Source organism: Choloepus didactylus, chromosome 5 (genome assembly GCF_015220235.1).
Source record: "Choloepus didactylus isolate mChoDid1 chromosome 5, mChoDid1.pri, whole genome shotgun sequence".
Taxonomy (NCBI): Eukaryota; Metazoa; Chordata; class Mammalia; order Pilosa; family Megalonychidae; genus Choloepus; species Choloepus didactylus.
In genome coordinates this window covers 48,002,325-48,016,573 of record NC_051311.1, presented here as the reverse complement: position 1 = coordinate 48,016,573, position 14,249 = coordinate 48,002,325, and the positions used below count along the sequence as shown (strand labels likewise).

The following is a 14,249-nucleotide window of genomic DNA, read 5'->3' as shown; positions in this document are numbered from 1 at the left end:
TCTTCATGGCTCTTGATCTCCTGGGATGAGGTGAGTTACGGGCATAAATAGGAAAACCGTTCCTGGATTCGCCAGACCCTGGCCACAAGTCTTTGCATGTTGGTGCTGCATCAACCTCCTCCTTGTTTCTAACTCTGACTGTGTTCCTTTCTCGAGATACCATAATTATAGGAATACCCAGACATCAGGATAAGTAGTCATGGAAATAGGGAAAACTCACGCTGAGATATCACCTGTATGAGAAACAACAATATGTCCTGCTATTGATTAGAAGTAAGTTTTGAATGATAGAAAATGTATAACTCAATAACAGTCTCCCATCTGGAGGGTACAAGACCCTCTGAATGGCGACAGGGCATTTCCCTGTGACCCTGGAGGCATCAGACAAGCACATGTCCGAGTGAATATTTCATCCACATCACTGAGGAGCATCCTCTTTCTTAAACAGAAAACACAGTCACAGGGGCTTAAGTGGTCCAGTTCTCTGTGGCCTTGCCCTGATGGAAGGGCAAGATCACACCCAGGAGAAAAGCAGAAGCCTGACCACTAAATGCCAGGGCTCCTACCAGTCAGTGGATTGATATGAGAAAGGGTAAAACATTTCTTCACAGTCTATTGGCCTTGGCCTCCAGACTTTGAAAACTCTCTAAATGTCTGGTGGCTGTTTTAACCAAAAGGATCACTGTGGGCTGACATCCAATTATCCCAGAGTTTGAGCAAAGAAGAAAATTAATAAAATGTACTTTGAGGAGAATTTTGAGCAGACAAGTCACAGAAGACATCAGGACTGCCCTGACAATCTTCCCTAGACTACAAAAATAATTGGAAAAATTAAAAACAGTATACAAATGAGGAATTGTATCATAACAGGAATAAAATATGCATAGAGGAGCAAATTTCCTCACTAACAGTCACGGAAAGGGCATATGCATTAGTAAGTTTTCTTTCAAAACAGAGCTGCAAATTTTTTCCATTCTGAGTGATTCAATGCTCTGTGTTACTGATTTGTTCCTGTGGGGAAGGGGTGTGGCAGGATAGCTCTGCAACCCAAGCATTCATCAGGGACAGGTGACATCACTGAGTGTCTCCACTGAGAGCTCAAGTTCTTTTTCCCCAAAACAGAGCTGGGAGGCATGTGATTCTGCCCTGGAAATGAAATGGGCACCAGGCTCTTCTTACTTGTGGCCCTGTGTTTCCTGTGGGCAGGTGAGTACAGGACACAGGTGTGCTCCTTTCCTAGAATTCCCAAGGCCCCAGTACAAGCCTTTCTCTTGAGACTGTGATGTTAGACTTTATTCTCTATTTCAGGGCACATGGAGGCTGAAATCACCCAGAGCCCAAGACACAGGGTCGCAAAGACAGGAAAGGAGGTGATCCTGGGATGTCACCAGAATAAGAACCATGCACATATGTATTGGTATCGGCAAGACCTGGGACAAGCGCTGAGGCTTATCTATTACTCAGCTGGTGTTAACATCACTGACAAAGGAGAAGTCCATGATGTCTACAGTGTCTCTAGGCCAAAAATAGAGGATTTTTCCCTGACAATGGAGTTTGCTGCCCCCTCCCAGACATCTGTCTACTTCTGTGCCAGCAGTGACTCCACAGTGCTGCACAGCTGCCTCCTCTCTGCACATAAAGGGTAGTCAGAGGAGTCCTGCACTCACTAGGCCTGGCCCCATCCATGAGAAGTTCCTGCCTCCCTGGAGACCTCTGAGCCACGTGCCATGTGATCCTCAGTGCTGGAGTCCATCCCCATGCCAGTCTCAGCCTGACTGCAGGTCACCCCAGCACCCCTGGCTTGCTGGTTATCTCCTCTGCAGCCCTATTTTCTGCTGGCAGGAAGGAACATGTATCTTTAGTTGACATACCTGAAATCTTCTTTGATATTGTCCAAAGACACCCACCCCTTCCCCTACCTCTGCTACCCTTCGATCTACAGATGCTAATCTTCACTAAGGTCCCTGCTCCCGGCTGCCTTTCTTTGATGAGGCCGTAGCCTATAAGGCCCCATGTTGTTTGACCACCACTGATCTCCCCACCATCATCTTGCACCAAGTTTCCCCTGGCTCTCTCCACTCCAGCCACATTTGTCTGTAATTCAGTTATTTCCTCATTATGTGTCACCTTCTTTCCATCCTGGGAATTTTTTTATAGGCTATTAATTCTGCACTGAACATATGTTCCTCCTTTTATTTCTAGTAACTTCAACTCAGGCATCATGCCTCAAATGATTAACCACTCTTCTCAGAATTCCCCTATTATAGGCTCTTACAAAGCCATGCTCCTCTTGTTTGATTGGATTTAGCACATCAGTTTACCAGGACTTCTGTGACAAATATCACACCTGGGTTTGATTAAATAAGGGATTCATTGTCTCACAGTTTTGGAGCCTAGAAAACAGGACTTGCTTTCTCCAGGGGCCTATAGCACTCTGGCCATCCTCCAGCACATGATGATCTGTCTCTGTTTCTTGATTTTCTGCTGACTTCTGGCTTCTACCTCCATGTCCAATTTCCTTTGCTTAAAAGGACTTTAGCTTTATTGGATTAAGGCGCACTCTCATTCAGTTTGGCCACATCTTAACTAACCATACCAACTTCAAAGGACTTATTTACAGATAGGTTCACAATCCACAGGACCAGGGGTTAGGATTTAAACATGTGTTGAACATGTTTTTTATGGAGAACATGATTCAATCCCCAACAGCTTAGAGGCAATTTTAATTTAATTATGTGACTATTTAGTTTATACCTTCCTCCCACCCACAACTATAAGCAACATAAGGGAGAACTGTACTTGTTTTGTTCATCTTTTTATCTACAGAACCTAGAATAGTGCCAGGCACATAGAAGAATTTATTAAATACTTGTTGAGTGAGTGAATGAATGAATGAATTGACAGAGCTCTGGTTAAACGTCTGTGGATCAGAGCCTCCTTTCTTGTAAACAACATACTCTGTTACATTTTGGCTGATTTTTGTTTCTGTTTTATTTTGATTAAACACAGAATGAAACTCAAAACGGGTTATAGATCTAAATGTGAGATAAAGCTATAAAACATTTAGAAGAAACATAGGAGACAATCTTTGTGACCTGGGGCTAGACCAAGATGTCTTGGATAAATCCTGTGGGAGTATGGATTGTCCCATGGGGTTACAGGTTAACAATTCTGAAACCACGATACATATACATTAGAATTAAGCAACACAGTAAATGGGTGGCAGATAGTGAGAGCCAGGTTTCTCATTGTTAGTGTGGGACACTACAGTCAAGTGAAGGGAGAAGGTTAGAATGATTCAAATGGTAAAGGATTAGAGTTGGAAACACCAGTGTGGACTCTGAACTCATATGTAATTTAATATGGATGCAGATGATTGATAGATATAGACATAGACTGACCACCATACACAGATAGATAATGTGTATACACACGTGTTAGTAAACACACATATATTACCTTGCTCTGTCATATGAGAGGACCTAGAAGCAATGACACCCCAGTAGCAATGAGGGCACAAAGTGCCCAGATCTTGGTTTGTTTTTTTATATCATTCTTGAATATAGAAAACCAGGGTCTTTGGAAAAACAATTGATATGAGAAAAGCTTGAAATTTATTGTACTGTCATAAAGTAAAGGGGGGCTCAACAAACAAACAAACAAGCTAAAAAACCAGAACATCGGTAATATGTCAAAAGGACACAGGCGCCAACTGAAAGAGCTCCCAATGATCAAAGCTGAAACAATTTGAGCAAAAAAATGAGGAAGTATTGGATTATAACAAAAAGTATAAAACAAATATCCATGAGTCCGCACTGATATGAATAAGTGTCTGAATGAATCAATAAATGGGCAAGAAAAACAAATCTCCTGTGTGGAAGAATTCTAAATAATTTATGCATATATTCTGCCCTCAAGGAGGTAAAACATGGCCCCACTCTAAGCACGAGTTGCACATAGTGATTTACTTCCAAAGAGTACAGTATGGAAAAGGTTGACTTTGTATTACAGACACCTGAAAAGCTCTAAGTCTGTCAGGTGGTCATGGTTAGTGTCAACAGTGCTGTCATGTTTGTAGTACACACCCTTGATATGATTTGATGAGAATGTGGCAATTTTCTGCTGTGGTCTTGCAGATGAGGCCCCCCAAATCTGGGTTCATTGCTTGGCATGGCTTAACGCACAGACACCAAATGGGCTGTGGAGGAAAAGGAGGTTTATTTATGCTGCCAGGAGGGCAGGGGAACTTTCCAAATCTGTCTCCTCATGGTGATTTTTCACTTGGCCTTTAGACATGTTAGAGACAAAGAAAGAAAATCATTTCAGGTAACAATGGAGAACTTCATTAGTTCCTTATCTCAGTTATTTTCTACTTCCTTGAGGATTTACCGACTCTGTGATACCTGGGGCAGGGTGCCTCCAACTCTGGGGTGATAGAGGGAAGCCTATTCATATTTGGGTGCAGTCTTTACATATTGCTCCTCTGTGAGACTAAAGATCAAATTTAAAGCTTGCTTACAGTTTTAAGGTTGCATTTAAAATGTTAACACTACAGTCTTACTTCTCCAAATCCTGTAATTGCAGTCAAATCATGAGGAAAAGCCTCAGACAAATCCCAATCAAGGCACATTCTACAAAATACCTGATCAGTACTCCTCAAAACTGTTGAGGTCATCAAAAAAAGGGGAAGACTGAGAAATTGTCACCAGCAAGAGGAGCCTGAAGATATGATGGCCAAATGTAATGTAGTATCCTCTGTGGAATCCTGAAACAGAAAAAGGACATTAGGTAAAAACTAAGGAAATTGGAATAAAGTATGGACTTTAGTTAATAATAATGTATCAACATTGGTTCCATTAACTGTGACGGATGAACCATACTAATGTAAGATGTGAGGCAGGCTACAATAGGGCATCTAGGCTGTGGTCCCTGGTCTTCTGTTCAGCTTCAAAAAAGTTGATGTAAACCTGCAAATCTTCAGCTGTGGAATTTGTGCAGCCAAAATTTCCCCCCGAAGGCTCCCCAAACCATAAACACTTGTAAATTCATAGGCCTAAAGCAAATTCTCAGTTAATGACAAAAAGCACAGGGTCATAAAAGTTATTAAACATCTGCCCAAAGACAAATTTTAGATATGCCAGGGCAGGTCATAAGTTCTGATCACTGTGATAACTGTCCCCTCCTAGAACAAAGAAGACACAAGAAGTTCAAAAGTTGAGATAAGATCACAGTAAAACTTTCCTATATAACAAGGCAGCTCACTCCCACTGAGTGCATGCTTCTCCCTGAACATGCCACATTATCTCTTTAATGTGTCTTCCTTCTCTTTTTCTTTAATGAACTCTACTAGTTAATTTTACTGGCCTCTCTCCTTTCTGAATTCTTTCTGTAGTGAGAGTCCTGAACCTGGAAAGGGGTTCTGCCTGGCACTGCTACCAGCAGGGTGCTGGTTACAGATGTTGATCACGGGGGAAATTGGATGTGGGATATGAGAGAATTTTCTGTACTATTGTCACAACTTCTCTCTGAATCTGCTCTAAAATAAAAAGTTCATTTAAAAAAAAGACCAGAAATATTGAAAAATAACTAAAGAAGACTAGAAATTAAAAATATCACCAAAATTAAAACCTCAGTGTCCAAGTTAATTTGAATTGCAAGAGTGAAAAAGAAAGCTTGTAGATTCAAACATAAAACTAAAGAAATTACCTAGAATGAAGCTTAGAGAGTCAGAGGTAAAAAATATGAAATAGCAATTAAGAAAAATGGAGGAAAGAACAAAACGTTTAGCTTATCTAATTGGACTTGAGAAAACTTGAGTAAATGATGCTGCAGCAGATTGTTTGCAAAATGTCTCTAATAAAATTCTATTATCCTTGTATTCCCACCACTTTGTTACGTTGCTTTACTGCCCTCCCTTCAAAGGGTGTGTCTGTTTCTATCCCACTTGAATCTGGGCTGGCTTCCTGACTTGCTTTAAACAACAGCATGTGGCAGAAGTTATTAGGCCTGTGAGGTCTCTGCCGTAGCTTCCTTCAACCCTTTAGAATGCTGTCCTGATACTGTAATACAAAGAAACCTGGTCTGGCCTCCTGTGTTTGAGAGGCCATATGGAAGAAAATCAAAGTGCCTAGTAGACTCCGGTATCCTTAAAAAGATCCACCAAAGACAAAAGAAAAATAATAGCTCTCTACTTCATGCCTTACAAGAAAATACGTTTCAGGTACATTCATTCTTAATTGCAAAAACTAAATTTACTAGAAGAAGCTAAGGAAAATATTTCAGGCATTTGTTTGAAGGAGAATTTCTTAGTTGAGACACAAGAAAATACAGACTACAAAGAAAAAGATGATTTTAGCAGCATCAGATTAAAATTTTATATATAACATACATACCAAAACATATAAAAAAACACAAAAACCAAAAAGAGAAGCCATAGTATGGGAAAAAACATGAGGTATGCATACAAATGACAAAGAATTAGTGTGATGGAGACCATTAATTCTAACGAAATACCCATGAGCTCCTGTATAAGCTCCCAGCCTCCCTTGCAGTTAGAGGATTGGGAAAACATAACTAGTTTTGAAAAATGGGATGCAGGTGAAAATTCTATTAAACAATTCCAAGCCTAGCCCTTAAAAATATCCTGTGACAGTGTCCGAGGGTCCTCCTCACGGCCACCCCCATGCTCGGAGGTTTTCTAGGACTCTCAGGGTTTGCCATGTAGTTGTACTGACAGCTAAGACTTATTACAGTGCCACAGTAAAAATACACATCCAGATCATAGGGCAAAATGACACAGGCAGAACCTGGGGGAGGACACATGCAGGCTCCCTGTGCTCTCTCCCTCCCATGAGGCATCACATGGAATACACTCCTCCCCAGCAACAAAAATGCAGCAACATGAGTGTGATGTTTCTGTCTACGTGAATCCCATTAGAGACTCAGCACCCAAGGGTTTTACTGGGGGTTGGTCACATGAGCACCTCTGCCTGGCATGGCCTAAAATTCCTGACTTCCAGAAGAAAAGCCCATGTTCAGTATAAACTATACTATCTAGGCACAATGAACCACACTTACCTGTTAGGGGAAATTTTATACCAGTGTAGGGAGCTGCTTACCAGTCAAGTTCCCAGCCAGTCAGAGGCCAGCCTTGCAAGCAGGACTTTCTGAGCACAGCAGTCTCAGGCCTCCTATGATCACTCTTTCTGCCAGGCACCCTTCAACCCTCTCTTTCCACACTTAGCTGAACTTGAAAGATGCACATTATAGGAAATATAGTATGGAGCCTTGTTCACCTGGTCATAATTTGTTGCACTAACATTGAAAAAGCTTTTACTGTCACACTGGAGTTTGTATTTGTGGGAAATAAAACTTTTTAGTGTTAAATCACTGAGATTTGAAGTTTTTGTTTTGTTCTGTTTTCTGTAGCCAACCCTGACCAATACAGTTAGTATCTAGGATGAGTAAAGAATTCTCATAACTAAATGAAGAAAAGACAACCAAATAAAAAGGTGTATTAATAAATGTAAATAAGTGATTTCTTATACAGGAATGAACATGAACTACCACTAAACTTGAGGAGGGATTCTCAACCTTACTTAGAATCCGAGTGCTGCAAACTGAAACAATGAATTATGATTTCAAACTTACCAAACTGGAAAATTTAGATGAATGATTATCCTAAATGTGAAAAAAATGTGGATTAATGGAAACTATCATACACTTTGAAGGAAAATGAAGACTGTAACAGAAAACCATTCATGGGACAGCACTTCCAAATAAATTATCAAATAACTTGGGCTCTTTTCATTGTCTTTAGGTTTCATCATGGAGAAGTCAGCTGTCAATAGTATTTTTACTGTTTTGAAAGTAATGCCTTTTATCTCTGCTTGATATTAAGATTTTTTTCTTTGTCTTTAGGTTTAATAGTTTGACTAGGCTGAGGCTAAGTAAGGTTGAGGCTGAATTTCACTTGAGAGGTTGTAGTTGACAGTGTTATATTGACTTTAAAAATAAACAGAAAAGAGAGAAAATTAGCACAATTTTTTATATTGCTGGAAGCCAGGATTCTTACTTGGAGAAGGGAGATGCAAATAAGATATGGGTAAAAATGAGAAAGAAATCTGTAATTCTGGATTTGAGTTTGTGATTTCAACATGAATTTAGGATTTTAAAACATAAAGAGTTCCTCGGTCTCTTCAAGGAAGGATCTAGAAAACAATTCAAAAGTTAATCAAACTGAAAACGTGTCTTCGGTAGTGGAAGATTCTTCAACCAGTCATGTCAACCGATAGAGATGTTTCTCTGTCTTCATATGATGAAGATCAGGGATCTAAACTTATCCGAAAAGCTAAAGAGGCACCATTTGTCCCGATTGGGATGACAGGTTTTGCAGCAATTGTTGCATATGGATTATACAAATTGAAGAGCAGGGGAAATACTAAAATGTCCGTTCACCTGATTCACATGTGTGTGGCAGCCCAAGGCTTTGTTGTGGGAGCAATGACTCTTGGTATGGGCTATTCCTCGTATCGGGAATACTGGGCAAAACCTAAACTTTAGAAGAAGAGGTGCTGTCGTGCTATCTTGGTGTTGATGGTATTTGTTTTATTTAAACACCTCAAATTAAGGTTACACATATATGCTGAAAATAAAACATTTGAGTAGGTTCAGATAACAACATGGTATTTTGAATATTGGCTTCCTTTCTTTCGGGCTTGATTTGCCTGGTGACCAAATTATTGGTGACAAGTTTACTAACTAGGTCATTCAGGGAAGTCAAGTTAGCACAAAAGAAACATGTCATCCAAATTCTCTTGATAATGGTAAAATGTCCACATTCTTAAAGTCTCATGATGAAATTAGTTCCAAAAAGTACCCTGAAGTACTTCAAGTTGCTGCAGAATATCACATTGTCTGGTTGTTATGTGCTATTTACCCCAATCAATTTTTTTCTGCCCACCTTCTAAACTTGTCTAGTGTCTTGGTGTATAGGGCTGGTTTAGTCTCAAAGAACTCAGAAAAGTGCATGGACTATAACATTGTAATGCCTCCTACAACTGAAAATGTGTGTGCGTGTGTATGTGTTTAAGCTAAACCTAAAAACCTGGTAACAGCTGCTTACAGGTAGTATTTGTTGTAGAACCGTATTTATAAATAAACATGAGGATAACTTAATTATGGATTCTAGTTTAGTTCTGTAAGATTCAAAAATGTTAAACAAAATATATTACCGGTGTTTTGTATTTACGAGCAAGTTGGCTTGGCCAGACATTATACACAAACGTGACGTACTACAGAATGCTTTGTTGCACTTGTGAAATTCTCTTGTCTGACTTTACATTCCATGGTGATAACACGGTAAACATATTGTTATTAAAGTGAGTAAACCCAAAAAAAAAAAAAAAAAAAGTTAATCAAACTAATTGATTTTTAGTTTCTTTGTGGTAGTATATCAATCCCATAGCAATCCCCCAACACTTCACCCCACCCCTCAGGCAGTAAGAGGGAGTATGTCTGTGACGGATGTTGCCTATTAAAAAAAACACCAGATATTAACCAGTGAACTTTAATTGTAAGCTTGTTAGAGGTGTAAGCTTATTAAGATTCCAAAAGGTCTGTTCAATTTTGTTTTTATAACCTGGTATTTTCAGAGATAAGAGAATTTTTTACCCTCCTTAGGGAAGATATAAAAACCTACTATTACTACGTTGGTGACTCAGAAGTAGTATGATGACGGCTTTGGGACATAATGCATTATGAAGATTAACAAACGCAAAGAGGAAGCTGGTCTTTGACCTTCAGACAGACTAAAGGCTTCCAATTTGAATCTGTGCCTGGGGATCATTTTATCCCTTTTAGCCTAGAGCATGCAGCTGGTTAAATGTGCTTTCAGGATAAAGCTGGCAATTACCCCTGCTTCTACCTGTCTAAAGGTAATTTCGAGTATATATGACTGGGAGAATGGAGAAGATAATAAAAGAAAAGAGTCCAAACAGAAGGATAATTACAAATAAGACAGAGGTTATTAATTAATATCTCAAATTTGAGTTGCCTTTGATACATATACAAATAGAATTTGAAGACAGGCCTAGAGATTCCAAACCTTGGAGCTGTATGCAAGGCACTTGAAGGAAATTACACACAGCCTATGAATATGGTAAACTGTCTTCCAGGTATGTTTCACTGAAAACTACTGGTTTCTGAGGTTGTGGGCATTTGCAGGGACGGTGATGTCACTGAACAACCTGCTTTGTGGGGCCAGTGGGTGTCCCTCCTCCTCTGTTCCTGCTCACAAGGACCCTGCCTGATCTGCTGAGCCTCCGTTCCAGCCCTGACCCTGCCATGGGCATCAGGCTCCTCTGCTGGGTGGCCCTCGGATTCCTGGGGACAGGTGAGTCCTAAAATCACCAAGATTTCCCCGGCAACTACTCCAATCATTTCCTTCCTTCTGTTCTCAAATTCTGACTTTTTCCCCCTCACAGAGCACACAGAAGCTGGAGTCACCCAGTCTCCCAGATATGAGATGACAGAAAAAAGACAGACAGCGTCTTTGTGGTGTGATCCTATTTCTGGTCACAATACCCTTTACTGGTACCAACAGACCCTGGGACAAGGCCTGAAACTTCTGATTCACTTTGAGAATGAAGCTGTAGTAGATGATTCACAGTTGCCCAAGGATCGATTTTTTGCAGGGAGGCCCAAAGGAGTAAACTCCACTCTCAAGATCCAGTTTGCAGAGCCGGGGGACTCGGCTGTGTATTTCTGTGCCAGCAGCTTAGCCACAGCATTGCAGAGACATTTCCTTCCCATGCATGAAAGCTGATGACTCTTTTCTCTCTACTCAGCTCACAGCAATCCTAAACAGAGTCATTACCTTGTCCTTCATTACCCAAGGGAAAGGAGCAGGTTTGCAGATATTAAGCTACTATTTGTATAAATAGAGGAATTATTTCTTTAAACATGAGCGTTGAAAATGTTTGGAAATAATTATGACTCAGGGATATGAGGGCTCTTTGATGACAACTCAAGAAATCCAAACTGGAAGTGATTTATCACAGACTCAGCCTTCAGGGGAGAGTGATTGTTGTTCTCCTATAAAAATATGCAAATATGAAACATGTACAATAAACTTTAGTGACAGAGATGATGGATTATAGAAGCATGGGAACATCAGGCTCTCCCTCTGTGGTTTTTGTCATAAGAATGATCAGAGCTGACATCCTTGGGAACACCTTTTGTTCCCTAGATTCTTCTATGCCTTTACACTAGAAGTTTTCGGTAATATTCTCAAAACTTAGTTTTTACTTGGAAACATACTTTTTTCCTGTTTTTTGTGGAGATATGTTAATAATGACAACACTGATGAGAATGATTACTTCAACTATGTTATTCAGCTCTTTCGCACCTTCAAAGAATGCACACAAATGGATATTCTGGTAACAAGTCCTAAATCATAGCTCAGTAATAAAAGTGCTTTTTCCTGTGCAATTTAACTCCTCAATGTAATCAACAGAGCGAAACACTATATCTAGGCTTGGGCCAGCCAGTCCAGAAGCTGTTGAGGGCATTTTCAGTTGTCTGCCTTGGAACATTAAAGAATTCCATAGTGCAAGAAAATATTCCTTAGTAAGAAGGAATCAATTCCACAGATCCAATTGCCTCTTCTGAGAATAAGCTCTTTGTATCCAGGTATATATCCTATACTCTAACTTCTACCTGGGTTCTTTAAAATAATACTAGAAAATTTCATCCTGAAGCATTGACTGGAATTATTTGGAAAGTAGTTTACTGAGACTGCCCTGAAGGCACTGTCACTCAGCTCCTCCTGACTTCACATCCCTCCTTATCCAACCTAGAATGGAGTCATAATTTATATCAGTTTACTCATTGCATATCTCAACTCACATGGCCATACCTCCAGTCAGTGAAATGTCTGATGAAACCTCGATCCTTGATGAACACAACCATCTCCCATCTCCTTGCCAGAAAATTTATGTTTCTTTTTCCAGCCTGCTATGTCACTTTTTTTTTTTACATTTTTAATTTTGAACTATAACATATATATGGAAAAGTGACAACTTTCAAAGTATGATTTAACAAGTAGTTAAATAAGTGATTTCCCAAGTAGTTAAATAGGAAATCTCAAAGAATGTTATGGGTTACATTTCCACACTTCCAGTCCTTTCCTTGTGAAATACAAGACAGACAGAAAGGTGACAACTCTCAAAGGACAATTCAATGAGTAGCCATAGAGCAATTTTCAAAGAATGTCATGGGTTACATGTCACTTTTTATGGCCTCTAGTTCCCTGATGCCATTTTTCAAGATTATCCTTTATTTCTTTTAATAGGGAAACATAGTTGTTTCAGAGCCTCTCTGACAATTCTAACCCCTGAAATCTTTGTGGGGCTGTTTTTGTAGATACTCTTTTTCTACTGTTTCTCAGTCATGTTTGTATTTTTCTTATTGGGCCTGATTCTCTTTGACTTTGTGCCAGGCACTCAGTTTGCAGAGATAATTTTTCATCAAGGAAGGTGTCATCTTCGTCTGCAGAGCATGCACTATTGCTTCTGCCAAGTGCCTGGTGGTGTAAACATCTGGGGCCGCCTGAATCCAAAATTCAAGGATTGAGTGTCCTGGATCAGCTAAAGAACAGGTTTACCCCTGGCTCATCTTTAGTATTCTAGTGTAGCTATAGCCCTTGGGGAACCCAGTTTAAGTTGTGGGGGTCGCTTGTCAGTGTCCCACATTTGGTACATTCTGGCCTTTGACATTTGTCCCCCTGGACTGTGAGTCAGATTCGTGAGCATTGGGTCAGATCAGGAAATTTCCCCATGGGAAAGAGGCTGCTGTGCTCACCTCATGAAGCTCTTACCCTCCCCAAGAATCCAGCCTTGCAGTTCCACACTGTATTGTGGGGGCCTTTGTTGATTGTTGGCTTTGCAGGTGGTGTTGCTTTATCCAATTATTTAGATACCAACAGAAGGTCGATTTGAGTGACCTTATCTGTAAACACTGGGATTAAGGTAAAAACAATTCTGTTGGGAATTTATTTGGATTTTAGGATTCTCAGTCTGATTTCTTTGATATTCAACTTTAATGACATAGAGATCTTATACTTAACATTTAATTTCACCCAATTGTTTTTTTCTTTTTTAGAGAAGTTGTGGGTTTACAGAACAATTGTGTATAAAATGTAGGATTCCCATATATCACCCTATAAATAACACCTTACATTGATGTGGAATATTTGTTACAATTGATGATAGCACATTTTTATAATTGTACTATTAGCTACAGTCCACGGTTTAACTTAGGATTCATTGTTTGTGTAGTGTAGCTCCATGGATTCTTTAAAAATATTTTAGTCTATTAACATATATACAATCTAAATTTTCCTCTTTTAGCCATATTCAGATATATATTTCAGGGCTGTTAATTGCATTCACAATGTTGTGCTACCAAAGCCAGCATCCATTACCGAAACATTCCCATCATTCCTGTACATTTTAAACCTTAACTTCCCACACACCCGAAGAAATTTTTTAAATGTAAAGGAGATTTATAATCAAATTACTACATCTGTTTCTAGCATTTTATTATTGGAATGTTTTTAAGTTATTTACTTTCATTGTATAACCTCTGATGTTTTATTGGATTATGTAGCAAGATGGGGAATAGAATAGGGAGTGAATGTTTAGACTTGTTCAGAGAGTTCAGATATTGAGTCAGCTACTTAATTGCTACATTGTTGTAGCACATTTGTAATATATTTCATGAGTGTACCCAATGAGCAGTGTTTGGAATTTGCAGGAAGAACTAATATGTGATTAATCATCATTCCCCACTTACGTCCAGTTTCCTGGAACAAGACTTTATTCTGCATTCCCCATTTGGGGAGACTTCCTAAAGTAACACTCCTGTCCCAATCTTCCTATTCCTGCTGAAACTTCTTTATGGGAAGGGAATTAAATTTTCTTATTTAGTCTCTTCATCTTAGTTTTGTCTGTTCATCTTCTCAATTTCTTCCTGGTTCCAAAGGGAGACGGTAGATTCTCTGGTTCTTTCTCAACATGCAGTAGTATTAGTGGGGAACTTACCTTCCCATACAGGGTTGGCCTGAAGTTTGGAGGGAAGAGAGAATGGGTTAAATTCTGATACAGCATAGTATTAGCAGGCTAATTCTCACAGCTAAGCTCCATTGTTTATCAATATTACAGCTGACATTATTATCTCCACCTGTCTGA

General features: G+C 39.5%; 1 protein-coding gene and 3 gene segments (V, D, J or C); all 4 read left to right on the top strand.

Moving 5' to 3' along the window:
• Positions 1-14,249, top strand: part of LOC119533990 — a 193,005-nt gene that overhangs the window by 27,386 nt on the left and 151,370 nt on the right.
• The window catches only part of LOC119533988, a 209,656-nt gene that overhangs the window by 53,229 nt on the left and 142,178 nt on the right, over positions 1-14,249 (top strand).
• On the top strand, positions 8,281-8,687 carry LOC119533999 (HIG1 domain family member 1A, mitochondrial-like). Its single transcript, XM_037835987.1, has one exon. The coding sequence runs from the start codon at positions 8,281-8,283 to the stop codon at positions 8,560-8,562; it is 282 nt and encodes a 93-aa protein (XP_037691915.1). The 3' UTR covers positions 8,563-8,687.
• On the top strand, positions 10,264-10,936 carry LOC119534000. The segment is given in 2 exon segments: positions 10,264-10,393; positions 10,485-10,936. Coding segments are annotated over 2 exon segments (390 nt in total).